Source organism: Petaurus breviceps, unplaced genomic scaffold, assembly GCF_028583685.1.
Source record: "Petaurus breviceps papuanus isolate PSGF00001 unplaced genomic scaffold, PetGlider_PUasm1.0 90784, whole genome shotgun sequence".
In the NCBI taxonomy this organism is placed as follows: domain Eukaryota; kingdom Metazoa; phylum Chordata; class Mammalia; order Diprotodontia; family Petauridae; genus Petaurus; species Petaurus breviceps.
Genome location: NW_027187345.1, coordinates 9,173,683 through 9,200,931, shown reverse-complemented (window position 1 = coordinate 9,200,931; position 27,249 = coordinate 9,173,683). Strand labels below are relative to the sequence as shown.

At 39.7% G+C, this 27,249-nt stretch overlaps 2 protein-coding genes across 2 annotated transcripts in view; one reads left to right on the top strand and one right to left on the bottom strand.

The window, feature by feature from the left end:
* PPIL4 (peptidylprolyl isomerase like 4) overlaps positions 1–13,657 on the bottom strand; it is a 44,880-nt gene extending 31,223 nt beyond the window's left edge. The window contains exons 1-7 of the mRNA XM_069069712.1: positions 13,236–13,657; positions 10,828–10,895; positions 10,682–10,746; positions 9,576–9,693; positions 4,502–4,644; positions 3,242–3,338; positions 1,781–1,897 (exon numbers count right to left, since the gene is read on the bottom strand). Coding sequence (XP_068925813.1) covers positions 1,781–1,897; positions 3,242–3,338; positions 4,502–4,644; positions 9,576–9,693; positions 10,682–10,746; positions 10,828–10,895; positions 13,236–13,434 — 807 coding nt within the window. The 5' untranslated portion in view covers positions 13,435–13,657. The remainder of the gene's footprint in view (positions 1–1,780; positions 1,898–3,241; positions 3,339–4,501; positions 4,645–9,575; positions 9,694–10,681; positions 10,747–10,827; positions 10,896–13,235) is intronic.
* A 6,785-nt stretch (positions 13,658–20,442) lies between these two features.
* Positions 20,443–27,249, top strand: part of GINM1 (glycosylated integral membrane protein 1) — a 23,488-nt gene continuing 16,681 nt past the window's right edge. The window contains exons 1-3 of the mRNA XM_069069711.1: positions 20,443–20,619; positions 25,995–26,054; positions 26,223–26,319. Of these exons, the coding sequence (XP_068925812.1) occupies positions 20,494–20,619; positions 25,995–26,054; positions 26,223–26,319 (283 nt within the window). The 5' untranslated portion in view covers positions 20,443–20,493. The remainder of the gene's footprint in view (positions 20,620–25,994; positions 26,055–26,222; positions 26,320–27,249) is intronic.

Genomic DNA, 27,249 nt, shown 5'->3' with positions numbered 1-27,249 from the left:
CTCCAGATCCAGTATCTTGCCCACTATGCCATACTGCCTTTTACTAGTACAACAATTACTTTTTCATAAGGTGTACTGTAGTATACCCAAGTAGTCATTTAATTTTTGTTTGAAGGCCTTTGGTGGGTTTAGGGCCGCACTACCTGCTAAGGAACTCTTCCATTTTTGGAAAGTTCTAATTGTTTCTCCCCTCCATGCCATGTACTGCCTTCTTGAATTACAATTACAATGTCATCATGCAATATTAAAAAGTACACATGGAAGAAACATATTTAAATAGTTTTACATTGCCCAAAAAACAAAAATCTATCTTAGGATGATTTTTTTTAAGAAAAAGCAATCTTTTAACAAGTTCTCTGCTCTACACTGGACTTTGTAGCAAATTCACTTTATAAATACTTTTTCAAACTGTTCCAGTTCTTCAAAGAAACTGGAATATAGATGTATTCAGCACACAAAAATTTCCTGTCCAAGGAAAGTTTATGCAAAATAGCAGAATATATAGAGATAATACTAATCTTATGAGGAAAAAGATATGTCCTAGCAAGAAAAGTTGCTAGTTGTTATCAACACTGTGAATCCCCAGCCCTTCTAGTAGTGCTTTATACAGTCACTGCCTAATAAATGTTTTTCAATACAAATTCAAATTCAATACAAAAGTATAGCATAGTCAGTAAAACTCAGAATAAGCTAAGATTGACTAGGAAAACAAAAGACAACAAAAATGAGTTTTAAAAAGCTATATTAGGGGAAAGGGAAGATGACCAAAGAAGGGCTAACTGCTGCTCAAGGTCCATAGGATAATTACCAAATTTCAGAACTGGAAGGGATTACAGAAGCCATCTAAGCCCAATCCATACTCTATAAAATGAATCCTGTCTAGAACACACCCAAATTGTCATTCAACTTTTACCTGAAGACCTTTGGCAGGTTTGGGGACCCCACTACCTCCTGAGGAACTCTTTTCCATTTTTAGAAAGTCCCAATTGTTCCTCCATGGTTCCTCCCCTCATATCATTCCTTCTCTAATATTCCCCCTTCTCTCCTCTGTTACTGGGGCCATTCTGGTGCAGGCCTCAGACCTGGACCACTGAAATGGCTGCTGGTGCGTGTGCCTGCCTCACTCCAATCCATCCTCCATTCAACCACTAAAGTGATTTTCCTAAAACACAGGTCTGACCACGTCACCCCAAACCCCACTCAATAAATTCCAGCAGCTCCCTATAACTTCCAGGATCAAATACAAAACGCTCTGTTTGGCATTCAAAGTCCCCCTCCTACTTTTCCAGGCTTCTTACACCTCACTCCACACCATGTACTCTTTAATCCACTAACAACAGCCTCCAGACTGTTCCACAATCAAAATCATCCATCTCTCATCTATGGGCATTTCCCTGGCTCTCCCCCATCCCTGGAATGCTCTCCCTTCTCTGTTCTGACTACTGATCTCCTTGGCTTCCTTTAAGTTCCAACTAAAACCCCACCTTCTTCAGGAAGACTTCCCAAACCCCTCAATTCCAGTGCCTTTTCCTCAGCTAATTATTTCCTATTTGTCTTGTATGTGACTTGTTTGTATGTATTTGTTTGCTGGCAAGGACTGGTTTTTTTGCATCTTTTTATATCTCTAACACTCAACATTGTATCTGTCACATAGTAAGTATTTTATAAATATTTATTAATTGGTCAAAATTATCACAACAAGAGTTTCCCTGTAGTTAAACACACACATACCACTTAAGAAATATGTGTAAGAATATATTTAAGCAGAAAGTTATCTTACCATTTCTAGAAGAATAGCCTGAGTTTTTGCCTCCTTCTCAGCCATTATTTCTTCAATTTCTTCAGCTGATCTCCCTTTGAAATCATCGATTTCTTCATCTGCTCCTATTCGGCCACTCTACAAGGAGAAAAGACATTTTGCAAACAAAAACAAAAATTACTGATCCATGTATTTAAGGAACAAAAATCAGATATACATAAAAGACAACATATCCCTTTTCATAGTTTGTTCAATATAGTTTGATAAAGCAATCAGGAGTAAGCTTACAAAGGTGACGAAATTAATCTAATACTAACCAAATGAGCTGCTGAACAATCAAAATGACAAAGAATCCTATAGAAATTAGCCAGTGTCCAACAAATTATTGAATTCCAAAAATTAAACAATGCCACAAATGGTATGCAAAGTCTCTCATTCACAAAGCTAGATCTTAAGCCACAGGTCACCAATACCAGTTTATGGTACAGAATTAGGGACAAGACGTGATTTCACAGGTATAAAGAACTCCCAGATAAGGAAACTCCTAAGTGGGCATGTTCTCTGCAACTCAGTCTTAGAGAGTTGCTTTGAGTAAGTACTAAGATGTTAAGTGACTTGCCAGGATGGGTCAAAGGTATGACCTGAACCCAAGTCTTTCTATCTGCTCATCAGGCTGATTCTGTTTAGAGCAGAAAAAAATTGAAAAAAATCTACATTGATACAAAAGGTCCTCAACTGAAAAGGTCCTCCCTAGGAAACCAGTTCAGTTTGGACCTTATAGCACATCTCAGACAAAACCAAACTAGTGCCCAAAGAGACCAGTAATGTCAGAGGTAGGCTGACATTAGCACTATTCAAAATGCCCTCTGCTGCCCTTCTCCCCCTAGTCCCCTTGACACAAATGTACAAATACATACATATTTTTGGCCTATTCCAATCAATCTTCAGAGAAATTTTTAAAAATTCAAGTCAAAACAGCTAATGCAGTTTGAAGCATCTCAAATCATTACTGTTTAATAAAAACAAAAAGGCAAAGGAAAAAACTACACTTTGTAGTAAAGACCTACATTTCAATATAAAGGCAGAAATGGAACTAGGAAAGAACATCAGAAGAGCAGCAACAAGGGGATTGTATGTATGCCTTTAAGGAAAGTCACACCAAAGCAGTGGGATGGTCAGGCCAGTGTCTCTACCACTCATGGCTACGTGAAGAACAGCAGGAAAAAGAGGACTACAAGTTTCTCTAGTCTGCACCTATGTAAGCCCTACAGAAATAGCTGTTCTAACAAAACATAATTCTGAAGAAATCATTTTAGTGTAAAAAGCATATCTGCCCATGACAATGTTCACTCCCAAGAAGATTCAGAAAATCAAACTTCTTAGAAGAAAAGACTACAGATGCCAACTAGTCACATCCCCTTATTTCACAAATAAGAAAATGACCCCAAGAGCCAGAAAGTGGCAAAGAATCAATATACTTACATCTAGTTGTTCCTTGGTTGGTTCTGGTGATCGATCAGGAATTGATAAGCCAGCTGGGTCATCAAATGGATCATCTAAAATCACTGTATGATTTATCCTGAAAAGCAAGTCATATGTCTGAATTAAAGTGTTTCAGAACCTAAAAATTAACCATGAATTTTTTTAAATAATGAAAAGTCATCAATCTTTTAGTTACTCCTCAAGTCAAAAGAGAATCTATACCAAGTTCTTAAAATCTACTACTCCGAAGAAAATCATTTTAGTTTTTGTTTTCATGTTATTATTTATAACTATTTTATAAGATATTCATCTGCAATGACCTCTAAAGTAGAGAATTACTCAAATGTTGAAATCCTTGTGCCCCATTTCTTTATTATCTATAGGGCCTCCTAAAGCACAGCAGTTTATTTTTCTAGAAAAATTTAATAACCATTAGTACTATTATTAACATCAAGCTATATTATTTTAAAGATTTTTTCAAAGTAAATAACTAACATGTGTAGTACAATAATCTTAAATTATTTAAAAAGAAATGCAAATAGTCATGACTAGAAATGTTCATATAGTCTTCCATTAAACATTTTAATTCCTCTTAAGGAACAATTCCTACATATCACCACTACTATAAAGTATTTATTAAGTGCCCAAATGAATACAAATGTACTAAAATACTAAAGTATAATATGTACAGAGGTCAACACAAAAATACTCATCTGATACTCACTGACCCTATATGGCTCAGTTCAAGTTCCAACGCCCTTAAAAGAGTTATTAGAATTCAATTAATCAACAGATCACATGCCAGGCCCTATACTTGATGGCAGCCTCTGCACACAAGTTTTCACCCCCAGGGTATAATGTAAAAGGTCCTTGAAGGAAGTAACCTCCCTTCTATATTTTTATTAGAGTTCCTGTCACATAGCAAATACCTAACATATATCTGTTCACTGAGTGAAGGATTATGATGAACTTAAGTTCTTAAAGACTGACAGGCTCTGGCAAGTCCTACCAAGCTGAAAAGACTTCAACTACAGACCCAATGGTGGACTATGAGTCTGCTGTCCAGAGCCCAGCCTAGGTAATTTCATAGCAGCTCATCGCCAAATGGCTAACCATGACACATTTTTCTGGATGGAGCCACTCATGAAGTCTTCTAGGGCATCAAGGAGTTTCAGTTTGTTATCACAAAGGAAAGTCTACATGCTAATGGAATCACAGATCCTAAAAGCACTCTATGTACAGTGTAAGTAGTAATCACACCTGATATCTTGATAAGGGACAAAGTCTTTGTCAACAAAAGTCTCATTAATTTTCTTGATTACATCCATTCCTTCTGTTACTTCACCAAACACTGTATGTACACCATCAAGGTAATCTAGATTTTCTCCTGTGGTAATAAGAAACTAGATGTGAAAAAGAGAAGATGTATATTATTACATAATAATAATAATAATAAATGCAAACACCTTTAGAAAGCATATCAAAGTTAGTCATGAATACAAGTCACACAAAAATATACAAAACTGATTATATCTAAAGAAATACATTTTGTATAACCTGAAAACAGTATAACAAGTGGTGCTAATATAATTTTGAACTCTTAGTTCAACTTTGTATGTATGAGTACAAGCATGCATGTGTGCATTTGTATTAATATTGAGATGCCAATCTGTGAGGTTGGAGAAATTGGCTAATTTCAAATGGGACTAATTTTAATGAATCTGGTGGGAAAACCCAGGTTACCAAAAAAGTAAGAGCAAATTAAAGATCTTAATTTGGATATTATCACTGTTATCTCTAATGTCAGTTCTGCCACTCCCCAGATAGGGAGCTTTGGAGATGTCACTTCACCTCCCCAGGCCTAATTTTTCAACAGTTAGTAATATTTATAACAATAACAACAACAATAGCAACCATAATAGCAGCTTAGATCTATGTGCAACATCAAAATTTAAATGTTCTCTTTTTAAAAACACATTTTTCCCCAATTATATATTAAAACAATTTTAAAACTTTTTTTTTTTAGTTTTGAGTTCCAAATTCTATCCCTCTTTCTCTCCCTTTCCTCCACTTTCCCTGGGATGATAAACAATCAGATAAAGGTTATACGTGTGCAATCATGTAAAACATTTCCATATTAGCCATTTTGTGCAAAAATTTATCAAATAAAAGAAAGGATGCTTCAGTCTGTATTCAGACAATATCAATTCTTTCTCTGGAGGCAAACAGCATGCTTTATGATGAGTCCTTTGGGACTGTCTTAGATAATGGTATTGCTGAGAATAGTTAAGACATTCACAGTTCTTTGTCAAACAACATTGCTATTACTATGTACAACATTCTCCTGGTTCTGCTCATTTTAGTTTGCATCAGTTCATGTAAGTCTTTCCAGATTTTTCTGAAATCATCCTGCTTATTATTTCTTTTAGCACAATAACAGTCCATCATAATCACAGCTTTGTTTAGCATTCTCTAATTGACAGGCATCTCTTTGATTTCCAATTCTTAGTCACCACAAAAAGAACTACTATAAATGTTTTTGTACAAACAGGTCCTTTTCCCTTCTTTTGATGTCTTTGGGATATAGATCTAGCAGTGGTATTGCTGGATCAAAAGGTATGTACAGTTTGATAGCCCTTTGGCCATAATTCCAAACTGCTCTCCAGAACAGTTGGGCAAGTTCACAATTCTACCAACATGAGTGTCCCAGTTTTCCCACAACCCCTCCAACATTTATCACTTTTCTCTTTTGACAGAGTCCTTTTGTAAGCATTTCATTCAATCTCATATGATTTGTACAACACTTTGTGAGGTAGATAATATCTATAATTAGCATCCTCATTTAATGGACAAGAAAACAGGCTTAAACAGTAAAGTGATTTGACCATAATCACAACTAGTAAGTGTAAGGGCCAGGACTCAAACCCAGGTCTTCTGACTCCCAATTCACCATTCTTTCCACTATGCTAAGCAAAAAAAAAATAGAAGGAACTAGCCTAGAAAATATCCAGACTCTATTCTAGCTCCTTCATCCATTTCCTACTTAACTGGCTTCTTTTTTTTATTACAGAATTTAAAAGGATTAGCAGTATTTTAAAAAATTAAAAATAAAAAAACAAATAAACTGTAATCAAGCAGTTAAAAAAGGTTTAGTGTGATGATCTGATTTAGAGCTTCAAAATAATTTCCTTACAATGAAAATTATTAAAAGATTAAAATGGAAAGGGGTATGGTCTACCATTCACAAAGTTCTACAATCAAATCTAGAAAATGCACTAGACTAGATCCTGATAAGGAAATCCAGAAAGTCATTGTCTGTACTTTGTCTAGTCCAGTCTGGCATATGGAGATAGGGAGGGAGGTCTGTGGACGAGGGGGACCGTGTCAAGCCAAGAAAATGTTGTAGCTCGAGCAATCCAGTATGCAGGGAGAGGTCAGAACAAAAGGAGGTTCAGATCAGCCCACCCCCAGACCAGCCACTCTGTCACCCAATACCAAGTTTCAGTCAAGGTAAGAAGTGAACCTGCTCATAATGGTGGAGTGATAGCTTTCCCAGGTAGGAGGCCCTGGGTGGTGAATAGGAGAAAGTTTAGAAGTAAGCAGCAGTGGTATAGCTCACACTCCAGATACACACCTCAGTTCCAGCATCTAGTGTGGAGGAATAAGCAAGGCAGGAATCCCAGACCAAAAGGGAGTCTATAGTTCTGTCACTCAAAATCAACAGTTTTCCCTCTAGATGATCATGGCAATGTTCAGCAGCAGTCTACTCTTACACAGATCCAAACCAAGGATCAGACTATTCTGGGATCAATGAAAGCTTGCAGGTCCTCAGACTGTCCCTGAGATCTGGGAATAACACAATACTCAAAAATCCAAGAAAGTAGCAACAGGAATAGCTCAGTCCTTCCTTCCAGAAGTGTGGCAGAGTCTAGCCCTAACATCAAGACCAAAGTCAGGAAGTGGGCTGGAAGAATGGGCAAACAAACAAAACAAGAACCCCACCATGATGAGCTAGTATGATGGCAGGGATATTCACAACAGGAGAGGGAAGAGGAGGAATCCACCTCTGTGATGACGCTTAACCAAAACAGAAGGCTTAGTCAAACAGAGGACTTTAAGGAGCAGGTGGCCTGCCTTGGGGTGCTATTAGTGAGCAGTAGTCAATATCCAGATCAAGTGATTGTCCTTGGATAAGGAATGAAGCCCAAAGAAGAACCAAGAGGAGCTGCAGTAAGAAAAGTATATGAAGAGGCTGGCATCAGAAGAAAACTAGGAAGACTCCTGGGAATATGTGAGCAAAATCAAGACAACAAGCATCACACTTAGGTGAAATATTGGAATACTGGAAATATTAGAAGACAGGAAAATTCTAATACAGCAAGGAAGAGAGAATGGCTCAAGGTTGAGCATGCCATTAAAGTTCTTCAATGTATATGCTGAGTATTTGGAAAAATTGAACTTGAGCTGCTCACCAACCAATGGAAAGCCTATGGTTCCCACACTTCTAGACGACAATTCTTTTATATGCAACTTCTGCAGAGACTTTGGAGAGAAGCTTCTGTGTTTGATATCCACATGTTTAAGCACTTTCTGAATTTCCACACAATACGTATTCAGGTAGTTTTCATATTTTTCAGATGCTTTCAAATATTTCCCTTTTTCTTTAACAGTATGAAATATTTCAGTAAACCAAAGCCAAAAAAAAAAAAAGCATTTCTTTTTCAGATGCCTTAATTATAAGCCCTCTCTCTTTCCCCAAATACATTTTTATTTTTATTTTTCAGATTGCTCTACATTCTGGTTTTCAAAATTCCACACTAATCTACCCTAGTGTGGTTGTCTGATAGATGTTGATTTTTTTTTTAAGTGCATCAAAGGGAGAAATGACTAGATACTTTACTAAAGTACTGACACAGTGAAAGCAAGTCTCCTATAGTGGTTTTCAGTTTTCAGAGTTACTCATTTCAAAGGATTAAAAATTTTATACTGCCACTTCATGTTTCAGATATGTTATCAACCTTACAATTTCTTGGACTTTAGAGAGAATAGATGTGTACTAAACACCATTTCCCTACCATATACATGTGTATATATGTATTTGTATACATGAGATATCTTTTCTCCACTTATGACATAAACTTGGAAGTTTTATCCATTGCTCAGTATGGATGATATTTTATTATGAGTCACTGTCATAATACATATACCCTGGAAATATACAAAACACACTCATGAAAAAATCACTAAAATTCAGATTCATCTTCAAATTCCCTTTGCTTTATCATCTTTTGGTTATTGTAAATGAAGAAAAAAAAAACCTACTTTATACAATTAGTCATTTTCATCATGGTCTACTTTTTATTTGGTTGGTTTCATTAATCCACTGCTACAAACAGTACACTGCCATCAAGCTCAAATACTTTCTCAACCAGTTTCTGCATTCCTTTCACTCCTTGGCAACCTCTTGATTATCTTTCCTGGCAAACAACAGCCAACATAATTTAAGATGTCCAGGTGTGTGATGCTGAAGAGCTTACATTGTTCTGGAACCTCTTAAATGTTCTACAAACCCCTCAAATTTCATTCTCAATGAAACTTAGGAGTGGAAAACTTTTATATCCCTTCAAATTTAGAAAAAGATTACCACTGGGGTTTTTATGTTCCTTCGAGTCTTAAAATGCTTAAGCCATCTAAAACTAAGACTCCCATCTAAAATGCAAATACTTCTGGAATTCTTTCTTTCCAAATCAGGTCAGAATTGAGGTTTAAGAATAAAAATCTTCAGCACTATTAAGAGATGTAGGGTTAAGAATAATTTCTTCTATATAAACATTTGTAAATATTTCTATTTCCTGGAGAGTTCAAATCTGGCCTCAGACACTTAGTAGTTGTATGACCCTGGGCAAGTCACTTAATCCTGTTTGCCTCAATTTCCTCATCTGTCAAATAAGCTGGAGAAGGAAACGGCAAACTACTTCAGGATCAAACTACGGCAAAGAAAACCCCAAATGGGGTCACAAAGAATCAGACACAACTGAAACAACTGATCAATAAGAAAAAAAATACTTTAAATGTAAGTAGTAAGTGTTAAGTACATGTAATTTAAACACTTTGTTCTTTAGTACACAAATCGTTGGCTTACTTTTAAGACACAATTGTGTAAAATGCTACTCCAAATTGAGTACTGTTAAAATGGGTTACTAAGGGGAAAAAAATATGAATTTTGTTAAAGTATAAGTCTCACCTTTCTAGAATAGCTGCAAGAGATCTATTTGCAAAGGTTTCTCCCTATTCCTCTTGTTTAGAAGACTTATTTGCTCAACTATGAGCTCACCTGAGATCCATGTTGATCACTGCCATTATTCACCATAGATACTGTGCCCTTTTTCTTGTGCTTAATTCTTGGTACCTTTTCTGCCTCAAAAAACCTTGCTTGATCACCATACAGCTGCCTGAAAATACATAGCTCTGTTTTTAATAAGCATAAATAAGCAAAGGTGAAATTATAATAAAGAAGCAGATACTTCAATTTTTCAAATAAAAACTATGATGAAATAGTCCAATTGTTTACAATTGTTACATTGTTTCTGAATTTTAAAATGGAAATTACTAGTGAAAAACTATTTCTGTAAAGATGTTGAATTTAAACATTTCCATCATTTCACTGGTATATTCAGTAATTCAACATCAATTAAGAAAACTCCTAAACAATTTTTTATGGTTGAAACCTAGTATGACATCACAGGCATAGTGAAAGATTATATAAAATTAGGCATAAGTTTCTACTGAGCATTAGGACATCAGCACATTCTTTCTTCTTCCCTTCTAAAATCAAGAGGTACACACAAAGTTGAATAAACAAAATAAATTTATAGCTTAAAGCCTAAAACAAGGGTATTGGTTGTGTTGTGAGCAATGTAAAAGAAAGCATTATTCTCTTTATGAAAAAAAAAAATAAAGCTTTTCATACCGTAGACAGCCATCAGTAGGATGCTGAGGTGCCTCATCAACAAAGCACATACTTGATTTCTTCCACATATTCTTACTCACCTTCTCCCATTCACAAAAAAATTTATTAAGTTTAGTTTTGTAACTAGGGACCAATCAAATGCCCTGAACCTGCTACTTTTGGCTTATTAGCACCTTACCTGAACTCACTGGACTAACCAATCCCAAATTATTCACAAATAATACTTTTGGGAATATAATCATGATTCCAAGAATTACTTTCCACTACCCCCCCTCCCCACTTACCCATTTCCCCTATAAATTCCCTCAGGAAGTTAGGCTCACCTGAAAATGCTTCAAAAATCATAAAATAATGATACAAAAGTAATTTACTACTGTTGTAATAAAGGTGTATATACAGCCAAATGAAGCACATTAATAAACATTCAATAAGTAAATTCAATTTTTGGTATATAAACAAAAAGTACTTACACAAAGACTGACTCTCCTCCTCGGCCAGTACCCATAGGATCACCAGTTTGTATAATAAAATCTCTCTACAACATACAAAAGGCTGATCAATTGATATTCTGAGTTGAAGAACTTAACCAATGAGGAAATAAGTAATGACAACTTACTTGTACATTATGAATTAGACAGTAATTGTAGTACTTTATTTTGCACAACTTCAGAAAATTCAAGCAAGCTGAAAGAAATTAATACATTGTAATTTATCATAGCAATTAATGAGGAATTTTTTTAAAAAGCAAACACAAGACAAGTTCTGAATTTACTTCTGTAACTATGAAGGTTAATAGTGGACAATATAACTTTTTTTTGGTGCTTGTTAGAATGTAATTCAAGAATAAGAACTGTTTCTTTTTTCTGTATTTTCATCCCTGGCACTTAGCCCAGGGGTCAGCACACAGCCAGTACTTGCTTATTATTGGACTGATTTATATTAAAAGCCTGGGAAAAAAAATCAGACAGGGGATTGAAAAGAAATTTCATGCTGAATTTTGATTTATCCCTTTCTGCTTTATTTTTAAAACAATCTGTCAGCTGCAGAGCACCAATAAAAAAGAATTTTGTAAACCCTAAATTGCTCTACAAATGTGAAAATTATTACTTTCATTAATATTGAACGTATCTAATACAAGCAATCTTTGTTTTACTGGTCTGGTATAAAGTATAAATTCAGCAGATAAATATGTTCTAGAATAAAATTATTTTTGAGAATCATCTGTAAATCTGGTGTTTTTAAGTAAATGAAATTGCGAAATTTATTCAATAAACACAAATTCAACATTTACTAAATACTAAATGCCTATTATATGCATGGCACTGTCCTTCAATGACAAAGTAACTGACTTGAAGGTGGATGAGACACAGAAATAAATGCAACACGACTAAGAATAAAAGAAATATATAGAAGTCACAGAGGCACAAAATGATTAGGAACTAAAGGATCCTTCTTGAGCTAACAGTATAAAGGAAGCATTCATGGCAGAGATAGAAGCAGGGCCATAACTTAAAGAAAGTTTTCTTAACTTGGAATTTCTAAACTTATTTTTTTTTATATTTTGATAACTGTATTTTAACATAATTGGTTTATACTCCCATATATTTTATTTTATGCATAAGAAAGGGTACACAGGCTTCACCAGACTGCCAAGTCTGGTGCCTTTATACAAAAAACATAAAGAACCCCACTTAAATAAAAGAAAAGCCTTAAATAGCAACATTTCAGTAGGTGTAGTATTAAAAAAATACTTAACTTGCAGCCAGAAGAACCTGGGTTTGTATCCTACTAAGATTTAACTAACTGAATGACTATGTCATTTAATCTAAGTCTCAATTTTCTGATCTGTTAAATGGGGGTAGTAATGCTTATATTATATACCTCACAGGTTTATGAAAATTAAATGAGATTTCATATATATGCACATATATATTAAAGCCATACTTTGTAAAAGTCGGTTATTATTAAATAGGCTAAGATGTGTAAGGCAGTGAGTGCATTGCAAAGATGGGGTATGATATACACAAATGTAGAAGCCAGAACAGGTAGGATGAGGCCAGAAAGCTAACATTCAAGTTTGGCTGGGACTTAAAATGCTATTTAAGTATGCAGTATGAAATTAGGTCTAAGGGAGACACATAGAGAACCTCAAATAGCAGGGGAAAGTCTGTGTTGTCTGCCTCTGAAAGATTCATGCTGGCAGCTGTGCTTGGAAAGACTAGATAAAGAGACCAATTAAAAAGCGATTTTGAGAGAACGGGCAGGCCTTCTCTGGCTGTCCCCAGGCGCCTCCCCGCCCCCAGTCCCTGCCGACTTCTCTTCTAAGATTACCTTCTGCGGTCTATCTATCGTGTGTGTACCTAGGAAGAAACTCCCTCTATCAAATACCAAGTTACCTCTCCTCGGTGACTATAGTCGAAGAGAGGTCTAAAGGGCTCCAAGAGGGGAAATGAGAAGTCCAGGATCACACAGGAAGCCTTGAACCCAAGTTTTCCTGGCTCGGAATCCCGCTCCCCATCCCCTAAGCCAAGCTGCGCCCTTGGAGCCCCTCCATCCTCTGTCTGGGTCTAATGCTCCTTCCAAAGACCTGGACACAGGTCTCCGTATGCGCCCACGGCACCATGAGCAAGTGGGCCATCTCAGCACCAGCCGCAACCGTGCAGAATGCAGCCCATCTCTGACCCGAGTCGTTGTCTCCTCGGGAGCTGCCCGAGTTTCAGAGGCAGAGGCTGGAAGCAAGATCTCCCTGACCCCAAACCCAACACTGCCCCCCGGGCTGCCTCCAAAATACAACACCGGAGAAGAACTTCCAAAGGCACCAACGTCCTGCTCCTCTCCTGTGCTCCCAGAAACTTCTCCCAGGACCAAAATCGGGAACTGGCTAAAGGGGCTGACGAGGGCGGAGCCACCGGTTCTAGGGGCCCCGACCCCGGACCACCTCCCACCACCAAAGGACCAGGGTCACGGGCGGGAGAGCTGGGGCAGGCGGCAAAGAGGCTGGTGACCCCCGACGCAGCTGCTCACCCCGCGGCCGCTCCTCGGTGTACAGATCAATAACAATGTCGCCCAGAGTGGTCTCCAGCAGCACCGCCATGACGCCTACGCCGCCTCCGGACCAGGAAGCCCAGACCCTCAAACTCTGGAGCCTCTTCCGCGCCAGAGTCCCCTGCGCGGCGCCTCGATTTGACGTCATAGCCAGAGCGACGCCGCGGCGGAGAGTCATCGCTATGGCGACGACGTACTGGAGCCTTAGTGTCGCCTCGACTTCACGCTCAAAACCATGCCTCCTCTCTTCTCGTCCCGCCCCCAGTTTTGACTATGGGAGAAGAGCTCCTGCTATTAACAGTTTTGTGCCTGTAAATCCCTTTTCCCTGTTATTTTATTTTTGGGGGGCATAGGCTTACCCGAAAATAGGCTTAGTGGGGGGTGAGAGGGAAGGGGACTACTATCTGAATAACAGCTGGTACGACCGGTTTGGTCACTCTCTAGGCATCATTCCAAATTGCTTTCCATAGGGCTTGGACCCATTCACAACTCCACCCACAGGGCATTAGTGTACTAATTTTCTCACATTTGTCATTTTCCTGTTTTGAAATACTTGCCTTCCCAAACGTCTGAGCCAAGCAAATTATCTTCATTTTCATATACTTTGTTACCAGTTTGTAAGGAAGGAGGATTTCTGTTGTCCTTTTTGGAGTTCAGTTTCTCAGGATCCATGGCCGTGGCAATGTCTAGTTTCAAGGTGTTAGATATAATTCCCAGAATAACCCCAAGGATCCTAGATAGTCATACCTAGAATCATAGTGATAGCTCTACTGAGGCTGCGTCATGAGATGTGGGGGAGGGGGGGAGAGACGTAATTGATATTTACTAGGCTTGTACAGAATGATGATATTGCTAAAGACCTGTGAGCTTAATTTTGGCAAGATGCCTTCTTTGTTGTCCTATAAAGCAAGTGGGCACTGGTCAGTGAGTGGGGGAACTGTGGGGAGCCCATGGGGGAAACTACAGGGAACTCACAGGGAAATCTGTATTTGCCTTGACTGGCCCCCACTGAGGCTTGAGGCATAGGGGAGTGCACAAGCTGTGCCTGTCTCTATTGACCACATCGGGATGTATGAGTAGTTGCCCCCTCTCCCTTCTTGCTGGCCCCTTTGAGAAGGGTAATTAGGAAATGTTGTAGGAGCTGGTTTTCCCATTATCAGCAGCCCTTTGAAAAGATTAGACTAAAATAAAGCTGATTATTAACTCCTTCAAACGTGTCTGTCTGTTAATCAGATCAAGGGTGAACCTGTCAGAGGCTGGAGTTTGAAAACTCCAGTGCCTACAGTGTGTTATCTGTGAAACACAGTCCTTTGCTACTATTAAAAAATGATGCTATAAATAGGGTTACTATATATAGAGCCTTTCTTTTTATCACTGACTTCCCTTAGGTATATGCCTAGCAGGGAGATCTCCGGGTCAAATGGTATAGGTATTTTAGTCACTTTGTTAGCATAATTACAAATTGTTTTCCAGAATATTTGGATTAACAGCTCCATCATTAGTATTAGGGCATTAGTATGCCTGCATTTCAAAGATTCACTGCTCTGTAAACTCATCACATAAACAAATGTGGGAGGGAATGATGTAGCTTTTTGGCTGAAAGCTTTTTCATTATTAAAATCTTTGTAAAAATCACCTCCCCAAAAAGCTCATCAAAATTAGCCAACACATCAACTGAGTGAAGGCATATATCATAAAAGTCAAACTGGATAAATCTAAGTACACATCAAACCTCTAGTTAGATAGAAATTATGCTACCCACAAAAGGGGCATCAGAAAAAAATAGTGCAAGCATCTAGGAAGAAGCAGTTCACATACTAAGGGACCACAGACAGGATCCCAGAAGACTTGACAGTTACTACTCTAGATGAGAGAAGATCTAGGAATACAATATTCCAAAAGACAAACAAACCAGAATAACTCACATTGTAAAACTGAGTGTGAGGGGAAAAGGGAATCTTTAAGTAGTAGAGGATATTAAAGCACTTTTGATGAAAAGAGTACAAACCACATGGTGGTACTATGAATCTGATAGGACTCTATAGAACCCTGTGAAAGAGCTAGGGATTTATCAGAATGTCAGGGCATGCCCTCTTGGCAATTCCAACCATGTTCAATTCCCTTTTAAGGGAGTTTAAACCACATGGTACCAATGAGTTAGAAAGACTGTAAGAAAAGTAGAATCCAAAATAAAAGAAGATTTGTAATGATTCCTTATGTGCTATTGTACAAGTTTTGTGTATTTTCTGTATCTGTTTATGAGTCCATATGTAACATATACACTCTACCTGTTTCTCTCTGAGCTCAAGCTCCCACTAGCTAGATTTCCCCACTGGGGTCAGCAGCTAGCAGCTCTAGTGCCCTTTAACTATCTAACATTAATTAGCTTTTACAAAGGGATATTGTAATGGGAATGGGAATTTGAAGATCTTCCCTACCCCTTAATAGGCTGAATGTAATCACATGGAGACTGTGGTGGGAGGAGTTTGTTGAATGGGTGGAGCAGGAAAGCTGGAGCAGAGCTGAGAGGAAGCTGGCAGTCAGAGCAATTCCAGCAGAGGGGGAGAGAGGACACAGGTAAGGAGATAGCTAGGCTTGTGAGTGTTTGTGGGAAAGCTCAGGGAAGCAGGGGGAAGGCTTTGGCATGGTGTTGATTCCTGCAGTGATAAGGTGTGTTAATTTCTTTGTTGCTATGATAGATTCGGTTTTCTGGTGTTGGGATTTGGCTTTCTGATGTTGGGATTTAGCTTTCTAGTGTCTGAATAAATATTTTACTTCTGTCTTCTGTATGGAGAGTCAGTTATATTTTGTGATTCAGAACCATGCCAGCATATTCATAGTCACTGTTCAGTGCTGTGAATATTGCCTTGGTGATAGATATTTGCTTCAAAGATATACTAAGGACAAATATTACCCACTACTACCACTTTAGAGACGTGATCTCTATAAATAGGCTAATAACTTAGCTTGGTTCCTTCCTAGTATTGGTTCCACCAATGTCACAACCAAAAGCATCTTCTCTGTTGGATGAACCCTTGTCTCAGCTACCACTAGGCTGATGTCCTGAATGTCACTCAGTGCTGCAATGGCTCTGGCATTAAGACGCTGGAACACCAGGAGGCTAGAGTTCCCTCTGGACCTTTTGAATTCACAATGTCAGAGGATTCAATGTCCTTCACCTCAAAGGGAAAAGAACAATTTCAGAAGATAAGGAATGGGGACTTTTCAACAGGCCCTATGGCCTTGGAGGGGAAAAGGCTCCTTGATGTTCCCCTTTATAGTAGTCTCTCACTAGCTACTGTGAAGGAAGTCATTGAATGAAAAGGTCTCATTGAAACTGACTCAGGTCTTTTTGAAGATACCCCCAGTTCCAGTTACGTAGCCATTGGAAAAAATGCTCCTCCCAACTGTATATTTACAGACCAGAACCAGTTACAGAATATCTGTGCATGCTATATAACCTATAGGTTCCCAAAATGGGCCACTCCCAGGCATGGGAGTACTGGAATGATGGGAGGAGGGGGTGGTAGTAGCTTCAGGTGCAACTGGGGGGCATTGAATAAAAATAACAGGGTGGTGAAAGTATGAGGAAAGAAGAAAAGAAAATTTTGAAAAAAAACTATTCATACATGTTTCATCTGTTGTGTAACAGAATTAAAGTTATAGTGATTACACTATTTTCCAAAGAAACACACAAAATGTAAGTTGTAACCAATCAGTGTTCAAGTCTGTTGACAGGTCTTTATAAGCAAGTGTTGGCAGGTTAACATGTGGCACATTTTTGGGAAGTCGAGCATACATTGGCAAGAATATGTGCACATAATGACTTGTTTACAATATGATACTATACAGTTACATGATGCAATCAATATTGCATCATCAAAATTTCAATGCAGGAAAAAACTAAATTTACAATAAATTATTAAATTTAAGATGTCATTTTAAAAATTTTTTCTTTTTTTTTGAAATGATGCAAATTTCAAAAAAAACCCAAACCATTAAAGGGTTCAAGAAAGTAGATTTCCAGGGGGGGCACTGAGTAATCTTTTGTTTAAAGGGGGAAGTAGGCCAAATAAGTTTGGGAACCTCTGTGCCTCTCTAAGGCACTTCCTTTACAGTCATTATAACTTCCTCAGAAGCATATCTGCTATCTTCTCCAGATATGGAAGTTGCATTGTTTAAGCAAGGTGATGGGGTCTACACATGTGGCAGACCCCAGTTACATATATTTTCTGTAGGCTGCAGTAAACACTATTCTGTACATGATATACATTTGTCACCTTGAGTACCTATATAGGGTTTAGAGACTCTGTTTCCCACATTTGTGGAAAATTGGACACCTCTGCTAGAGATTTCCCAGAGTAAACTCTGGTTTGGAACAGTAAACCAAAAGCAAATTTATCTTTAATGGTCACCCTTGAGATTAAATGTGGGCCATTTGAGCACATTGAGCACATTGTTGCACATTTGGAGTTTGTTTCAAACCTGAAATTTCCAAGATTTTTCATCAATAAAGCAATAACATATTTCAGCTGAGGAAAAAAATTTTTAATAGACCAATGTATCTACAGACCAGAACCAGTTACGTCAATTTAATAAGCACTAAGTCAATTTAATAAGCACTAAGTACCTACTATATGCTACATGTTTGAGTAGACACAGGATACCACGATCAAAAATGAAAGAGGTTGAGGCGGCTAGGTGGCACAGTGAATAGAGCACTGGCCCTGGAGTCAGGAGGACCTGAGTTCAAATGCAGCCTCAGACATAACACAAAAACTAGCTGTGTGACCTTGGGCAAGCCATTTAAACCCCAATTGCCCTCCAAAAAGCAAAAAAAAAAAAAATGAAAGAGGTCCCAATTTCAAGGAGTTTAACTACTAATTGGGGTAAAATTAAACATATGTAGATAACTTCAAAATACATACAAAGCAAATACAAAGTAATTTGGAGACTTGGAGAGAGCATTAACAGCTAGGGAGATCAGAAAGGATCTTCAATGGAAGAGGCCCATAAGCTGAGCCTTGAAGGGATTTCAAAAGTTAGAGGGGGAGGCATGGGAGTTAGTTTGTGCAGAGACGTGGAGATAGGAGGTGGGAGGTAGAATGTGTATGAGAAGCAAATGAATAAACCAGTTTGGCTACAACTACAGAGTGCATAAGTAATGAGAAGTCAGTCTAGAAAGAGAATGGAATCAAATTAAATTTTTTTTGCTTTTTTTTTGGAGGGCAATTGGGGTTAAGTGACTTGCTCAAGGTCACACAGCTAGTTTTTGTGCTAAATGTCTGAGGCCGTATTTGAACTCAGGTCCTCCTGACTCCAGGGCTGGTACTCTATTCACTAAGCCATCTAGCCGCCCCCAGAATCAAATTCTTAACAAATAGCTCTCTTCACCTAGATTCTTCTCTGTAATCCACTCTGCAAAATAATATATGAGATGACCAAAATTTGAAGCAGATATAGTTTTTTAAATTAAATTTTATTTTCATAATGATCCACCTCTTACTCCTACCTTCCAATGAGAAAGAAAAACAATATCCCTGCTTATAATGTGTAATCAAGCAAAACATTCCTGCACTGGCCATGTCTAATATATATACATACACATTCATACACACACACACACACACACACACACACGCACACACACACCTCAATCTGCACTCTGAATATCAAGGGTATCTCTGAATTTGTCATTGTGTTGATCAGAGTTCTTACATCTTTCAAAATTGTTTCCTCATTTCACTTTGCATTAGTTCATATAAGTCTTCCGAGGTTTCCCCTCTTCCAAGGGCATCGCCTATTTCCAATTCTGACACCACAAAATGAGTTGCTATAAACCTTGTTGTACATATTGGTCCTTTTCCTCTTTCTTTGATCTCTTTGGGATATATATATATATATGTATAGCCCTAGTCATTTTATTCCTGGATCTTAGAGTATGCACAGTTTAATAACCCCTAAAGTTCCAAATTGCTTTCTAGAATATCTGCAACTCATCTCAACCAACAGTGAATTAATCTACCTATTACAAACACAGAGCACTCTGTGCCCCATTGCCTGAAGATCAGGTATGTAACCTTTCATTCTTCCTCCAGGGTTCTCTGGTACCTTTAAGGCCATTGGACTCTCCGCAAATGGTTCCAGCCTCCACCAATAGTGTCCCCTAAATTGTAAGTGGATAGTACCCTGCACCCCAATTCCATTAGCTATTAATAGTCTGATTAACCTTTACCCAGAAATATTTACTGCAGAAGGTATTATCACAAATATACACACTTATACCCTCAACATATGGGAAACATAATTCCCAATCCCCTTTGCACCCCTTCACTCTGGGGAGGATAAGGGAATTAGGTTCATAGCTTAGCTTGGTTCCTATATGGCACAGTTCGGTTCTGAGTCCCTTGAATCCCAAGTCCTAGGCACCCTGGTTTCTGTGGGTTAGACTTCCTTGTTAAGGCGGCTGGCAGCACTGGCCCACCTGGAATCCCAGCTTCCACGTCAACCAGGGCTCAAACTATTGGTGAGGACTGATACCACCTAGAAACATTTTGGATCATAGCACCTGTACCGTGAATGAACCAACCTGGTCATAGTGTATAATATTTATGATATATTTATTGCTGAAGTCTCTTTGCTTTTTTAAGATTAAAATTTTTTTTCAAAAATTTTGCATCAACAATCATTTTTGCTCTACAGTTTTCTTTCTGTATTGACTCTCCCTGCTTTATATATCAAGCCCATATTTGAATCATAGAAGGGATTTAGCAGGATTTCATCCTTCCTGCTGTTTGTGTAGTATTAGAATGGACATTTCTTTAAATGTTTGGTAGGATTTATGAAGTAGCCAGTTTTTAAGGGCAGCCCCCTCATAAGCGCTTTCTCCTCGAGTTAGGAGAGAACATGTTTTAAATCCGTTTTCTCAATGAAAATGAAATCTCTCACTCAGAGCATGAACAAGCGATACTTAATTGCTTGTCAATGCATGATTGTATCCTTTTAAGACGTTTCTAATTGTCTCAATCGGTGTTTCACCTGGATTGCGGCACACTCGTTTTATCTAGACACAAGCTCCATACTAGAGTCCTCTACTTCCGAAGACGAAGTCCCTGGACCGGAGTGCGTGAAGCCAGAGCCCGGGTCTTTCCCGGGCTGGCCGGCCGCTCCTCCCCGCCCAGCGCCCGGGGCTGGCTCCTCCCCCCCGCCTCTGCTGCCGCCAGCTCCGTCTACCAAGATGGAGGGAGCCCCGCAGTCCGCCTCTCTCCGCTTGCTGCTGCTGCTGCTGCTCCCCTGGCTCCCGGCTCCCGGGCGGCTGCTGGCCCGCGCTGCCGAGCCGCCTCCAGCTGCTTCCTTCACCCAGGTAGCGAGCGGGCGCGGGCGGCTCGGCCAGGAGCCGGGCGTTGGGGCAGGGGTCCGGGCGCAGGGAGCGCGGGGGCATCCTCGGGGCCGTCCTCTGGGCACAGCGGGCGGTGACGGACTCTGCTGGGGCTGCTGGGTGACCAGGAGCTCGAGCCCGCGCCGAGGGAGAGGAGAGGAGAAGCAGAAGCGCAGGACGAGCGGAGCTCCCGAGCAGCTCCTGCTTGGGGACGGGGGGCAGCGGGCAAGGGCCGGGGGTGAAGAGTTTAGGGAGGTAGAGCTAATGAGGAGGGGAGAGGGAGGACGGGCAGAAAAAGGACGATTTCCGGTTGCCTAAGTTTACCCTGTTAACCAGTTTCTACCTGGAGCCGCTTCGCTTCACACTCCTGATGGGGTTTTCTACCTTAAACCCCAGTCTAAACCTCAGTCCCCTTAATATTTCATAATGGGGCCTTCTGGGGGCAGAGCCGGGGCGCTGGCTATTGGAAGGTTCAGTGTTTATCAGGTTAGGAAATCTAAAGGTTGCCTTATCGGAGCATTCCTCCGCTGTCTAATTACTGGCAGCTTCATTCCTGGCAAGGGAGAGAGATAACAAATGTTCAACTCAGAGGGTGTTGAGGTGCAGGATCCCACCCATGTTGCATCGCCAGCTCTGGAAAAGGCTGGAAAATGGGGAAAATCCCAAATTAGGCTTTCTTTCCCTAACACTGTTTGCTTCCTTCCTTTTCCTATGCCGGATTAAGTCTAAACCCATTGCCTGGTGCCTGATAGGAATTAGGGTGGCAAGGGTAAAAGAAGGAAGATTTCAAAAAGGAAAACATCATCCTGGTAGACTTTTTCAGGGCAGGTCTCAAGAGTCCAAGGTCAGCAGAACCTCAGGAAACAGGTGTGTCCGAACCTGGTAAACATAAATTTAGTAGTTGACATAGTACAGAGTACCTGCCCTTAAACATTTCAACTTTTACCATTTGTGATAAGACATCATTTACCAGTCTGGAGAAGGAAGAAAACAACAGAGACAGTCTGTTTCAGTTCTGCTTGGGCAGTCCAGGAAGTCACCACACAGAGTGATTAGAAGCATTTGTGTCTCCTAAAGTAATTTGAGATAATTTCATTTTGATTGCTGGCCTTAAGTTCACAGTGCTTTGAGTTCTTGAGGTTTCATCATTTCTGGTTATTGCAAGATCTCCATACCTTCCTTTCCCCACCCCCATTTTAGAAAAGTTCAGATCTGGACTTGAAATTTCATTTCTTATTGCCCAGATGGTGAATCAGACTGCTGGGATCTAAGTAATTTGTTTACTCTAGGATTTGTGATGCCACTATTAGTAAATCTTTTGGATTTGAAGAGGGGGGAAAAAGCTGTCACATTTTTTGAGAGAACATAGTGTTGTTCACAGATTTACTGGATTGTGTTCTATAAACCTTGATTTTATTCATAGGAGAAGTTATCTGGGGGGAGTGTTTTTTTTTTTTAGATGTGATACTTAAAGGAATGTACCTTTAACCTTAAAATAATTGGGTCGTCAGAAGGGAGGCAGTTGAAAGAAATCTGACTTCATTATGTTCCTCATAATATATGTAATTCTATCATTTTTCCTTTGGAGTAGTCTTGCACTCAATCTGGACTCATTGCATTGAGAAAATCAAGAGGGCATTGAAAATGAATAGAGAAGAACAGCATTTGAGCTATCCTCTAATTCGGGGGTGGGGAATAAATCTGCTGCCTAGAGGCCACATGTGGTCCTCTGTGTCCTCAAATTGGACACTGACTGAATCCAAATTTCACAGAACAAATGTTCTTTCAAGATATTCCGTCAAAGGGCCCAGATGGCCTAGCACAGAACAGATGTTCAGTCAAAGGCTGCACTTGAGAACCTAGAGGGCCACATATGACTTCAAGGCCAAAAGTTCCTCACCCCTGGTCCAGTCCCATGTTTCCATTTTATAAATGAGGAAAGTGAGGCCCAGCAGAACTAAATAGCTTAGCCAAAGCTATACAGATATGAAAGAGCAGAATGAATATTCAATATCCCATCCTCAAACTCCACTTCCATTGTTTTTTCCGCCATGCCCGTTGCCAAGAAAACCAGAATCCACAGTAAAGGGATACCTTCTGAGGACACCCTAAACATGGGATCTCACCAGATCTCTGACCACTCCAGCCTAAGGCTCTGATGAGATAGATCTGAGCAAGTCATTTGAGAAGGGAAAAGGAGAGGAATGTGGTAGCTATGACAGATGGGAAACAGCTCAGGGTGAAAAGAGGTCTAAAAGGGGAACTGTGGGGGTTAGCAAGTAGGTCCTAAGAAGCTTACAATCGAATGGGGGAGACAATGTGCAAACAAATATATACAAAGTAAATTTTATATTGGAGAAAGAAAGGACAAACCTATTCCAGTATCTTTGCCAAGAAAACCCCATGGATGGTCCTGAAAATGCTTTTTTTTTTTTTTTGCTATTTGGAGGGAGGACTGCAGGGCAGTTGGGGTTAAGTGACTTGCCCAAGGTCAAACCGCTAGTAAGTGTTAAGTGTCTGAGGCTGCATTTGAGCTCAGGTCCTCCTGACTCCAGAGCTGATGCAATTCACGGTGATGCCTAGCTGCCCCCGTGAAAATTCTTTATAGACTGAGATAGTTTCTCTCTTGGCATACTCTCGTCTAAATCTGAGGCCCAAGTGAGAACCAGATGCCCTCTGCAAGAAGGAAACTAACATCTACTTGGGTATCAGATCTGGATATGTTTATTTTCATGTCAGCCTTTCAAGCTGAATTGCTTTTTCTTAGGCTTTTTCTAAGGGGATCTGTGTTTTTTATCAGTATCAGGACTATCTCGGTCTTAAGAATTTTCAGGACTGCCCCAAGGATTGGGTATACTCTAGGACAGGGGTGGGGAAACTTGAAGTCAATATACATTTTATGAAGCACCTACTGTGTACCAAACTTGAAGTTTGGATTCTGTCATAGAGCTGCCCTTGAGGACCTAGATGGCCACAGGTAGCCTCAAGGCCCCAGGTTCCCAACCCCTGTCCTAGGGCATGACCAAAGTTTTGGTATAGGCCTTCTCCAAAACACAACCTAAACTTGAACTAGCTCTGCAACTGACCCAGACTCATTTCTAGAATCCCTTTCAGAAATCCCTTGTTGATCAAGGCAAAAATAAAAGGGAAGAGTTTGGGAGAAATGCTCCTTCTGTTTTGGCAAGAAATTTGACTTTTTGCCTGTATATAACTGTGGTGGAGAAAAGAGTACATCTCTATGTAGTCAGTTCAGTCTGTATACTAATTATTTATTTATTTTTCTTACTGCAATGTATTCTGCTGTGTAGGAAAGTGAGGCCATTAAAAAAACAAAAAACAAAACAAAAATAAAATAAAAACCAGACAACACCTCCAGTACTACAGACAGTTTTCTAAAACTTTTGTTATAGGCAACTAGTAAATCAGTAGGTCAACAAGTTTGCAAACGAGTATTTCTTATGTGCTTTCTGAGTGCCAGTCGATATACCTACTAAGTGCCAGTCAGTAGACATTTATGAAGTGCCTACTGTGTGTCAGCACTATGTTAAGCGATGGGAATACAAAGAAAGGCAAAAAAAACAGTCTCCAGTCTCAAAGCTCTCAGTCTAACTGGGACACAGCATGCAGACAGCTATGGCCAAGTAAGACAGGTGCACTGGAGACCATCCTTATCATCAGGAGCGAGGCACCAGTGTTCAGGGGGTCAGGGAGGCCTTCATTTCCCCACGGTGGGATTCTAGATGGTAGCTGAAGGAGGCCAGGAGGCGGGAGGGAGGGAGAACATTCTAGGCACGGGGTCAACCAATGAAGGTGCAACGTCAGATATTCAAGGAACAGCAAGGAGGCCAGAGATACTGGATTACAGACTATAGGCTATAACAAGACTGGAATGGTCAGTGGGAGCCAGATTATAAAGAGCTTTGAGCTCCTATTTAATCCTGCAGAAAACAGGGATTGACTAGGACAGTGTATTGGGAAGAGAGTTGACATGATCAGACCTATTCTTTAGGAAGATCATTTTGGCAGCTGAGTAGAAAATGGACTGGATGGGGCGGCCAGGTAGCACAGCGACTAAGAGCACCGGCTCCAGTGTCAGAACGACCTGGAGATCGAATCCCAGGCTCAGACACTTAGCACCCACCCAGAAACACCTGGCTGTGTAACCTTGAGCAAGTTACTTAACCCCAATTGTTTAGGGGTGGCCAGGTGGCTCAGCGAGTAAGAGCACCGGCTCCAGTGTTGGGACGACCTGGAGATCAAATCCCGGGCTCAGACACTCAGCACCACACCCAGAAATGACTGGCCGTGTAACCTTGAGCAAGTTACTTAACCCTGATTGCTTAAAAAATAAAAAAAAGAAAAAAGAAAATGGACTGGAGTGAGGAGAGACATGTGGGTGGCAGATCAGCCATCAGGATATATAGTAAAAGTCCAAATGTGAGATAAGGGCCTATAACAGGGTGGTGGCAGTGTCACAGTAGAGAAGGAGGTATATATGAGAGATGTCACTAAGGTAAAATTGATAGGCCTTTGGCAACAGATTAGATATGGCAAGGGGGTGGGGGTGATAACTAAAATATCCAGAATGCCACCTAGGGGGTTTTTTTTTGAGGGGGGGGTTGTTTTGTTTTTGGTTGTTTTTTTGTTTTTTGCTTTTTGGAGGAGGGAAGGCAGGGCAATTGGGGTTAAGTGACTTGCCCATTTGAACTCAGGTCCTCCTGACTCCAGGGCCTGTGCACCATTCACCGGGCCACTTAGCTGCCCCACCACCTAGGTTTTGAGTCTGGGTAACTGGGAGGATAGTGGTATGCTTAACAATAATAGGAAAATTAGGAAGAAGGGAGAGTTTGGGGGGAAAGAAAATGAGTTCAGTTTTGGATGTTTTGCATTTAAGATGTGTTCAGGATATTCAATTTGAAATGACCAAAAGGAAATTGGTAAGGCAGGTTTGGAGATTAGGCCTGAAGAGATGTCTGATAATCATTTGCATAGAAATGACAGTTGAGCCTGGGAGAGCTGATGAGAGCACCAAGTGAGATAGTGTAGTTTAGAGAAAGAAGAAAAGAGAGCCTAGGACAGGGCCTTGGCGGCTACCCCCTAATAGTAGGCTGAATGAAGATCCAGGAAAAGAGCCAGAGGAGCAGCCAAAAAGATTGAAGGACCAGAATTTATATTGATTGAAGATTTAAAAAGCGTTAATCTAGGTGTGTTTGTAAGCAGCTTTGGGACACAGAGTCTGCTTCCAAATACAGATCCAGGGTTTCCCATACCAGAGGAGTCACCGGTTCAGATTTTGGGGGTGTTCAGATTTTTCCAAACTCTTTTACCTACTACTATAGTAATGTCATTGTTACTTGCAGGACAATATCAAAATCAATGTAACTACCCTGGAAGATGATGGGGAGCTCCATGAGAAACAGGTTTGTCCTCTTTTCTATATTCTTTTCATAGAATTTGCTATTTGTCTGAATTATACTTGTTTCTCTATTAGTTAGTCTTTTGATCTCACTCACACTTAGTTCTTTTTTTAGTATAAAATTTTTGCCATCATCATTGGAATTCATGCAAACTTTGTGTTTTATTTTAAGGTTTTTCTTAATATATTTTATGAGAATGGGCAGATATATGTAAATGACTTCTCCCTAAAGAGTGGAGTAACCCGAATAAGGGGTGAGACCTTCATAGGTGAGTACCACTGGATTATTTCCACAATTTCATAATTCAAAAGAAAGAAAGGAAGAACTCCTGGATTTATATTTTTCAAATGTAAATTAATAGTATACATTATTATAGGACTAAATAGTATCTGTAGTTGTTTATAGCTTTAGTTCTTCACCTTCAGTGCTGACTATTCCTGGCATTGTACACTGTTTCTCTTGAATGCAGGTCTTGCATTTGAGGTTGGACCTTATGGAGCTATATCCAAGGTAGGTCAATGCCACTTTAGTGATGTTAGTGCCAGTGATGAAATAGCAATGTTTTCATATCTCTTGAAAAAACAAAATAAATTCTCTATTTCTCAAGTCTTTAATCTCTTCCATTCTTATCCATTATGTTTTTCTTTTTAGCCTCATTCATTTTCACACAGCTAGTACAAGTCTAAAATAGGATTTGAATTCAGGTCTCCCCAACCCTGAGTCCAGTCCTCTCTCCATCATGTCACTATGACACCTAATGCAATCATGTGCCTTGTTCTATCATAATACTACTCTTTTCTACTGTTACTCCTGTCTATCATAATTTCAGAAACAGTTATGTTTTTCATGACATTGCTTAGTTAGGGAAACACCTTTAATTTACAGTAGAATTCAGATTTATTGATTAGAGAAAGTTGATTGTATTAGAGCCTTCAAAATCACCATTTATTTATACCCCAGTTTAAGCAAAATAGTATACCTTTTGAAATCCTTCAAGTGTTGACTATGGGAAAAAGAGTGCTTTCTACAAACTCCTTCCCTCTTTCCATATTAAAAGTAATAATAGGGGCGGCTAGGTGGCACAGCAAGTAGAGTGCCGGCCCTGGAGTCAGGAGAATCTGAGTTCGGATCTGGCCTCAGACACTTAACACACACACACACACACACACACACACACACACACACACACACACACACA